The 10266-nt window shown below is 40.9% G+C and overlaps 1 protein-coding gene across 4 annotated transcripts in view; it reads right to left on the minus strand.

Moving 5' to 3' along the window:
- Nucleotides 1–10266, minus strand: part of Kif16b (kinesin family member 16B) — a 272919-nt gene that overhangs the window by 233889 nt on the left and 28764 nt on the right. For all 4 annotated transcript variants that reach the window (XM_029474203.1, XM_021150816.2, XM_029474202.1 and 1 more), the window contains exons 2-3: nucleotides 3871–3940; nucleotides 904–1017 (exon numbers count right to left, since the gene is read on the minus strand). In XM_029474203.1, the coding sequence (XP_029330063.1) occupies nucleotides 904–1017; nucleotides 3871–3940 (184 nt within the window). The remainder of the gene's footprint in view (nucleotides 1–903; nucleotides 1018–3870; nucleotides 3941–10266) is intronic.

The raw sequence follows: 10266 nt of genomic DNA on the forward strand, positions 1-10266 counted from the left end.
AGGTCCCTTTCAGCCACTTTCCTTATCATAAAAGAATATAAAAAAAAAAGAAAACACACAAAAAAATAAAAAAAAAAAAAAAAAAAAAAAAAAAAAAAAAAAAAAAAAAATCTCCATTTACAGACCTGAACCATGTATCTGTGATATTTAAAGATGCTATTGAGAAGACAGGGAGAAGCCCAGTGATGGTGCCCATGCACTTGAACCAGCAATGAAGGCCATGTTTTTCCATGTGTGTTAGTACACACCAGCTCTGCTCCAACGTCCGACTTTTACCTACCTAGAGTATATGTTTGTCTTCCTGTTCTAATGAAATGTCATCATCAGGGCCTTGCAGGTTACCTGGGGATGTCCTGTTCTCATCCGGGTGGACAACATCTACATTTGTTTCTTAAACAAATACTAGCATCAGTCTAGGTTGTAGTTTCTGGAGAAGCACTGCTTCTAGAATCCTTTCTATAGCCTATTGTGATCCACACAAGCAGATGAAATGTGGCCTGGGTTTGATATTTATTTCCTATGCTCTGTATCACAACAGGAATCAAGGCTAAGTGGTTTATTTCCAAAACTTAAATATACGAATGTCACACTCCTGACACCAAATACTACATCTTGAATCCTTCAAAATGAGACTCATGTCCAAGCTTTGAAACCATTCCAGTTATGATCATCAAACTCAAAATGGTGGGAATAAAAATAAGCTTTAGAGGACTGAAGTATCAGGCTTACATAAATATTTCCATCTGATAATTAAAAAGTTAAGTTACCAAATGCTAATTTTATATAAATTAAATTCAGCAAAAAATAGTAATAAGTCCTTTTTAAGTGTTTTAGGAAAGTCCTGTTTTCTTAATAAGAAAACAACAACATTAACAACCCAGATTTTAAGACATCACACTGTACCATTTCTTGTGAGACATAATCTGGACTCTTGATGTCAGCAGAATAAAAAGAGAAGTCATAGGTGAAGGTCTTGGTCCGTTCTCTGCCTGAGTCCCCAGTTCCTCCTTCTGGTATCTGCAAAGATAGTTTTCACAGAAATAATAGGAAAATAAGGTGGTAATAATGATAATAATAATAACAACATAAAGAATAATGTCATTTAACCAGTGACTCAAAATAAGAAACAAAATTTATGACTAAAACACATAAAATAATTAACATTTGCAATATGTATACTCTAATCAGCATTTAATTTCCATTAGTCTCCCTAAAGAATAAATAAAAATAAACACAACATAAGATGTTCAGGATCTGTAGTATGTATGTATGTACGATGACCATACACTATGGTCTTAACTAACATAATTAGCTTACATGAACACAATGTTCAGTCAGACTCTGTCTGCTTGTCTTGCATGACTCTGTTTCCTCCAGGTACCTCCAGAGCTAGACACTGTAAAACTTTAGGGGTCCTGGACACTAATTCTGGTAAAAGTGGTGCCCTCTGGAACTGTGTGATTTGGTGGCACCCTGAAAACTCCAAGTCAGATATCTCTTCTTCCATGAAGCTTCCATCTAGAAATAATTTCTCCTTCTTTTCTGAATGAAGACTCTCCTAAGATATAGCACACTGTGAAGTTAACACAGATGTCTGCATATATCTTATGTTCCATGCTCTAGGCTTATACTGAACCCCAAAACAATACATATGTTTCCAAACAATCCATATGTTTCCAAAACCTTATATCTTGAACACATGGTACAGTGTACTTTTCAATATAATTTACTTCTTTAATAATTTGTTAAAGCATTAACCATGAAAAAAACAGTATATTAAAAATGTGAGCAGCTCCCATGGGTGCAATAGTGGCACAAATATTATGAAGGTAACCAACCATATGGTGGTTACCATATGGTAAGATTTGAGGTCTGCTCCACAGAAGGAAATGCATGTCTGCTATGGTAAATCTGGACATGAACCCATAGTTGGTAAACTCACAGGCCCTAGGGGTAAACTATTACTTTTGCTAAATATCCAAAGCATCAATCAAACTACCATCTAAATTTATATCTTTATATTCACAGATTAGTTTAGATCTCAAACCTCATCAGAGAAGTTTCTTTGTTCAGTGAACAGTGGTTAACACAGAACTAGTCAAAGTCCAGACAAAAGGTATCTATCTACAGAGCGCTGGGCCACAAATGGGATGCCTACATCACATGCCCTCCCCAGAAGATTCAGTGACCATTACAAAAGCAGTGCAGAAAGATTTTCAGAAGCAGAAGTTGGGAAGGACTAGAGTAAAACAATGTCATCTAGACAGGGCAGGAACAGACCCACTGCACTCATGAACTCACAGAAGCAGCAGCTGCCTGCACAAGACCTGCACAAAATTCCAGCCAGTCAACAGTCCAGCCAGGAGGAGGGGCTCACGAGGAGCTACCAACAGGTGATGGCTCACCAGCATGGAAAGTCTGTTTTCTTTAATGGAGTGGGCCCTGGTAGACAGACCATGCTCCAGTGCTCCCTCACTCGTGAATAACAAAAGGCAAGAGAGTAATCACAGGTATAGACTCCATCATACATTCAAGAGATGACTGAACCAAAGCCCTGTGAATACACAGATGCATGATGTAAAAGGAAAGCTTGCTACAAACAAGAAAAGGTAGACAGAACTTAAGAAGCCTGGGAAGATGTAAGAAACCAAAAGAGGACTTAAGATAGGCCAGACTGAGCCATGTTGTACAAAGACTGTGTAGAGTACAGGAAAAAAGCATTGTAGTAGAGAACGCCTCAGGCAAATGGCTTCAGGCAGTCCAGAGCACCGCGCCCTCCAGGAAGATAGTACTACCCTCATTCCCATCTCTGGGGATCAAGTTGCACTACTCAGAAAGTGACTGCAGAGTATCTACTGCCCAGGACCATCAAATAATAGAAATCTATTCCTTGGACACTTGATCATGGAGCAGAAGGCCTCAGAGACTCACATCTCCAAACTTAAGGGGGCTAAGTCCTGAAAGAACAAGATGTCTTTAGCATTACTTTTATACCCTTGCTTCTTCCTTAAGTGAAAAGCATTCAAGGTTGTTACCCAGTGTGCAAACAGAATACATAGTATATTTTAAAGGCAAAAGGAAGAATGAATGTACCATTTTGAAAAATTGTAAAGTTTTTTCATCTATTTTTTTTCCATAAAGTAATGCAGTTTTTATTGTTCCCTTTTTAAGCTTTCATCCTCTCGATTAATAAAAACAACAGTTCTCAGATAATCAAGGTTCAGAATACGTGATGGATTCTCATTTAAAAATCACAACAAAGAACTGGAGGTGTAGGTTAGTTGAAAGGGGATAACATTTGAAATGTAAATAAAGAAAATATCTTTTAAAAATGGCAATGGTAACATTAAAAAAATAAATTAAATAACTACCAAAAAAAAAAAAAAGGAGTGTCTGCCTAGCATGCATGAGGCCATGGGTTTGATTCCTGGCAGAGCAGAAACCAGGCACGACAGTACATGTGTGTAATCCTAGCAAGAGGGTGAGAAGTTCAAGTTCATACTCATCCATGTTTGAAGCCAGCCTAGGCTACCTGAGATCTTGTCTCAAAACAAATAAATCTAGGGTCAAAACTTGTTCGGTACTTCACAGAGTACAGGCAACTCTCAGGCTCGGGAGAAACGGGATAGAAATGTCAGGTCCCTATCTTCAACAGCTTGAGTCTGACTTTCCGGTCAGATAAAAGCGGGTGGAAAAGGCACTGGGCTCAGGACTCAGCCTCAGCAGAGCACACAGACACTGTTCACTGCACTGAGATGGCGCAGTTAACTCAGCCATGCAGAAAGATCAGGTGCTTCATCCACCTGCACCCCAGTGACAGAGGCTAAGTGTGGGGTCTCAGAACCACAACAGGGCTCCCTCGTCACTTACCTTTAAGTTTGTGATTGTCGTTTTGCTTTTCTCCATTTGAATGATGAACTTGGCCTCCAGGTCCTTTTCCCTGTGACATAAATAAAACAGTATTCTTTTAGAGGATAGCATTTGTGTTAGAAGACAAAAGATTATTTTGAAATAAACCTATTTCATTTGACTTTCACATGAGAGTGTTCGTTTGTGAATGACAACTAGAAAGTTAATTCCAGATAGTGCTGCTCCCAAATCCTTGCTAAGACTATGAAGACACATGAAGACACATGACACACTTGCCGCCATCAGAAAGTATGACTAATGAAAATATATGCTGACAAAATCTAGAAAAATCTTCTAACTTTAGGACAAGTCAGCAGCGAAAACGTCAGGCATCATGAAGGGCTGAACATCATGGAAAAGGCAGCCCTCCCAGCCTGGATGAAAACCAAGTCACAAGATGGATGCTCACAACTGTGAGCTGCTCCCAGGGACGGCCAGAGTTTTGCCCCTCCTCTCACCAGCTTGTTAGAGCCATTGGGAATTGTGCTTCTTACAAAGCAGTAAACAGGAAGCCAGGCAAATTCTGAAGAGCACAGTCTATATATTAGGTGGTAAGAGCTGTAATCCCAGCATATGGGAGGCTGAGGCTGGAAGACCATGAAGTCAAGGTCAGCTTGAGAGAGTGTGTCTTAACAAGAAAGAAAGAAGAAAAAAAAAAAAAACTTGTTTATCTATACAAAAGAATGCTATGCCAATCAAAAAGCACTGATGCCAGTATCTATGACATTATGGCACAGTCATCAGGATACATGATTTAAGTAGAGTGCAAAGCAGAGAACAGCACATAGGCAGTCCTCGCCTTTCACGGTCTGATGTTAGGATTTCACACTCTGGAGTGAAAGTAATACATTCAGTACTAATCCGAACTTGCCTTCTGAACTATTATCACTTCCTAGACTAGTGACATAAAATCTAGTCCTCTCTAGTGATGCCACACAGCAGCAGCAGATTCAGACTGGCCATGAGATCACAAGGAAAGTAACACAGACCCTATGGTGTACAGTGCATATTGTACCTGTGTTGATAAACTGAAACACTCTGTAGGCTAAATGTATCCTGAGGATTTTGTTCCTAAATCTATTATAAATTAAGAATAAACCAAAATCCTCTAGATACATTTAGCCTACAGAGCCTTCCAGTCCAAAGAGAATGTATGTAGGATGACACTGCTTCTGTGTAGAGAACAAAAAGGCAACCTTAGTCTTTTCCAAAAGGCTAGATATAGAGAAAGGAAGAAATTGGAAGGGAAGGGGCAATGATGGGAACAATAGTTTCCTGAATATTACTTCATCTATAAATCATTTCTAGAAGATAATGTATGCAAAATTAAATTAGATTAAACACCCTAAAATTCAAACATAAGCTGAAAACAATGGATCAAACTTTGTACCACACAGTGGAAGAACATTTCTACAATGTGGCAGAATTAGTTATCTGTGGTGGTCATTCTGAGATTTTTTTTACTGTGAAATAACTCTTGAATACTTATGCTACTATCTCTGAGAACTACTGCCAGTAGACCTAGTAAATTACAAAGAAACAAAGAGAAGATGGATGAGGTATGGATTCTGAAGGAGAAATAATAGCGTGAACTTTATCTAAAAGGAAGGAAGGAAGGAAGGAAGGAAGGAAGGAAGGAAGGAAGGAAGGAAGGAAGGAAGGAAGGACAGAGGAAGAGAGGGAGGGGGAAGAGAGGGATGGAAGGAGAACAGAAGGAGAAAGGGGAGAAAAAAAAAAACACACAGGCAATATATTCCTAATCTGAAAATCTAAAATCCAAAAATGCTCCAAATTAGAAAGCTTCAGGAAGCCTGACATGAAACCATAAATGGTGATTTTATATGTGACCTCATGTGACAAATCATACTAAAAATGCAGCCACATAAAAATATTATACAAAACTTCCTTTAAGTGTCTCTCATGACTAGTCATGTACAGGCCACAAGCTATTTCACCCCATGTATGCTAATATTCCAACATCTGGAATGATCTGAATTCTGTATTCTATCTAGTTCCCAGACATTTTGGATAAGGATAAAGAAGTCCATAGTTCTGCCTACTAAAGAGATCTAGAATTACATGCTCAAAGAATAGTCTCTAAATACCATTTGCCACTAAAAGAACTCGGGGCTTCTTAAATTATGCAATCTAAATACCTAAACCTTCTCACTCAAGAAAGTAGCCACTACAGATCACTAAGACTCTGGGGAGGAAAGTTCCCGAACAATGGGCATGCTTACCAATGCTCGAAACCCCTAGCTCCCCTCCCCTTGCTGTAAACTCAACCTGGTGAGTCACTTCCAATGACTAGAACACAGACAGACCAAGAAACACTCCTGGGGCTGATTGCAAACAACTGTAATTTTCTATTTTTCTGGCTCTTCCCTTATGCCTAATCCTTTCTCTTAAAGCCCTGTGATGGGGAAAGCTACCTGCCATGTTTTGAGAAGCTCTCAAAGAGACCCACAAACCATAGGTCATGTCAAAAGGCTTTAAAGCACCAACCTAAAAGATTAGCACTAGCCAATGTTGAAATATTTGAACAAAAATAACTGCAACAAAACGGAAAAAAATATTTGAATCAATCATATAAACTCTATAAAAAGTGAAAACTAAGAGGTCCCCTTCAGAGTATGAAAGACACAATCTTGTATTGAACTTTATTAGTAGTCAGTTAGTAAATGAAGGGAGAGAGTCAGGCACACATCCCATGTATCTCCTCCATAACAGCTACTTCAGGGCACCTCAATGGAAGGTTCCCCTGAGCTATCACAATTATACCTTGTACAAGAAATAACACCATTAAAACAGCATTGGGCTTTTGTTCCTGGTGAGTTAAATGACTACTCTGTGAATATCATTGCATTCACCCAACCTCTATGAGTCCAGGCTGATGAGTCCTGCATAAAGTAACACCACCACTGTTTGGGAGTCGTGTCTACCCATCACCCAAAGGACCTCCTCTGACCAGCACTGAACCACCAGGAAATGCAATAAGAACAAGGATCACGAAAAATCATCTATCAGGCAAGGAAATCTGTTAAAGCCACCTGAGGAAGTAATAATTGATACTCCTTTCTTGTAACAATAACAGATTGAAAAAGCAGAGAGAAGAAAATCCATATATTAAAAACATATATTAAAGATATGTCAACCACATGAGTATCACTCCCACAGAAAAAGTATTTCTAAAAGTTATAATACATTGGATCTAGGAGATAGCTCAGTCAAAGTGCTTGCTGCACGGGCACTCGAGTAAAAGGCAGAGCACAGCACTCCTGTAGCCCTAGACTGAGAAGGGAAACGGGGAGGGCCCCTGGGGCTCACTGACAGCCAGTGTACCCAAGTTCCAGGCTCAGTGAGGATTCATCTCAAAATATATAAAGTAAAGGAAGATGCCTGATGCCAATTTCTGGCCTCCACACATACATGCACACATGCACAAATACATGTGCATACATGCACACACACATGCAAACACACATATACACGATTTCAACATATGTAGAAAGATGACTGATAGTAACTAGACATTTGCTAGTAAGTTATTATAACTGATGTTTGAGGTATGATAAAAGTACCATAGTGACTTTAAAATATCTTACCCTTGAAAATAGCACATGCTGAAATAATTACAAGTAAAAGTATCTGTTATTTACTTAACCTGATGGAAGGGAGCTAGCTGAGGGTAACCTCCTGACCATCTCAGATCAATAAACCCCCAATATCATGTTGCAGTAAACACCATCAGGCCTGTAGTGAACTCCCAGCCAGTCTGAAGAAGACAACCATTGTATCCCATCAGGTCTCAGGCTCCTGAAATCCCACTTTCTAAGCATTTGACCATGAAGAGTACACCAGTCTAGCAAGGGCTGCTCACACTTCATGTATCTGCTCTGGCAACTAGACCATCTTGATGCCTTAATTCCACAGTGGCTCTTTCTCACTTAATAACCTCCTATGCCTGAATTTTGAGTTTTAAAACAACTACTATCAATACATACCTCATGTGAACAAAATGATATGCTTTCTGGGAATATTTATATGGAATGCTGTCCTCACACTACTTGTTAATCCTTGCCTTTGAAAGAAAGTGTATTTCATATTTCACACCCTGCCTATCACACCTGCCTCAAGTCCAGTGTTCCTGGACCCCCATTTCAGAAGCACCTCCTAAGCAGCTAAACTTAAAGGTCCTCTTCGTGACCAGTGCTAGCACATTAAGTATATACCTCAACAGTACTTCTCAGTTGTAATAACCCTGTACTCTACAGGAGCACTAATAGGTGCCACTGAGAAACAGTGATGTAAAACAAACATCTTTCTAAGAGAACTTATCCTAGCTGGGGAGTGGTGGTGTGAGGGGCCTAGGGAACATAGCCAGCTTTGCCCTTCTTGTAGTCCACAGCTTATCTTAAAGAACATATCTCCCCAAAAGACAAGACCACCACCTCTGCCCCAACCTCTGCTGCCCAAGTGTTCAAAATGTCGGCAGGAGCAGCAGCACTGGCGGACACATCTCAGGGAATGCATCTGAAATGAGGAGTGCAGAGTGCTATGTCAGACTTACAGAATGGAATGCTGTTGACTCACCACAACCTAAGTGACGCCTGGGACAGGCAGAGCTGGCATCAGTCTAGATGACATCTTGCTATGCTGCTCTTACATTTACTCTTAGGAAATAAACTCCTAAAATAAACACCATCTGCTTTTTGCACTGTGAATTTTACTTTGTTCTTTGACTTTAAAGTTTTATTTCTAAAATTGCACAGTAGAATATAAGGAAATGGGCAGGCTAACCTGCTGTGCTTTAGGTGGTGCAGACACTTCTAACCAAGACCACTGAAATGGCAAGATCTTACCTAAGAAGGCATCTGAGTATCAAGACAGCCAGGTTCCCTCACTCCCGCACCCCTGCCATCAGCTTCTAGCACTTCCAGAATTTTCTGTACCTACGCTGTCTCCCACTGTCACTGTGGGGCTGCAGTCAGAAGCTTTTGCTCATATTAAAACAAAATTGTAGGCCACTGAGATTAGGACAGGGCTATCTGTTCTAGGGAGGAAATTTGTTTATAAGTATCAAGAGTGAAACTGTAAGGGAAAAAAAAAAGAAGAAACATCTTCACACCAAAAATAATCATACAGTATTTACAATAAGGATGTTAGCTAGGTACATCTTTAGTCAGAGAGAAAATTCTCATGCTAGTGACTAAAAATACTGGTAGAAGGTCCAGTGACACCGGGCATGGTGGTGCACACCTTTAATCCCAGCACTTGGGAGGCAGAGGCAGGCGAATTTCTGAGTTCAAGGCCAACCTGGTCTACAGAGTGAGTTCCAGGACAGTCAGGGCTACACAGAGAAACCCTGTCTCAAGAAAAAAATAATAATAATAAAGAAGGTCCAGTGGCCTCTCTATGCTGGGCTGGAGCCACCCATGCTGACCAACCTCCCCGCCCCCCAAGCTGTCTGTATTCAATGTACATGGTGGGGGCTGTCACACTTACAGATACTTGGAAGAAGAAAAGCAGCAAGAGGGGGTCTCCTGCGTTCGTGCTCCTCCACACCTGGCTGGGCATCCCTGCCCCATGCCCATCACCTACTGCAGACTATGGCTTTGCTCATGGTCCTTTCTTCCCCCTCGGAGCCTTAAGTCATGATTCCCCATGATCCACGGGAAAACCTATCTTACCCAACACTCACTTACCAAGTCCTGTCCACTCCACCACCACCAAACTTGGCCTCATCTCCCTACTCCATAGCCACCATTTGAAGCCAGGTCATCCCTGCTGCTCTCTGCCTCGAATATAGTCTTTTCCCATGTACACTCCATTCTCTGCTGCCAGAAAGTCTTTTAAAGGCCATCTCACTAGGAGGTACTTGGCTTTAAACACCCCTGGGGTTTCTCAGGGATTACAAATTAAAGACCAACTATGGATGCACACACTCTCCATACAGCTTCCTGGAGCCCTCTGCTCTGTCCTTGCCTTGGTTATCCTCTGACTATCTTGTCCAGTAGACAGTCAGCTCCTTTTTTTTTTTTTTAGATATTTTCTTCATTTACAATTCAAATGCTATCCCGAAAGTCCCCTATACCCTCTCCCCCCGCCCCCCACCCTGCTCCCCTACCTACCCACTCCAGCTTCTTGGCCCTGGTGTACCCCTGTACTGGGGCATATAAAGTTTGCAAGACCTAGGGGCCTCTCCTCCCAATGATGGCGGACTAGACCATCTTCTGATACATATGCAGCTAGACACATGAGCTCTGGGGGTACTGGTTAGTTCATATTGTTGTTCCACCTATAGGGTTGCAGACCCCTTCAGCTCCTTGGGTACTTTCTCTAGCTCCTCCATTGGGG

The sequence above is a fragment of the Mus caroli genome, chromosome 2, assembly GCF_900094665.2.
Source record: "Mus caroli chromosome 2, CAROLI_EIJ_v1.1, whole genome shotgun sequence".
Taxonomy (NCBI): domain Eukaryota; kingdom Metazoa; phylum Chordata; class Mammalia; order Rodentia; family Muridae; genus Mus; species Mus caroli.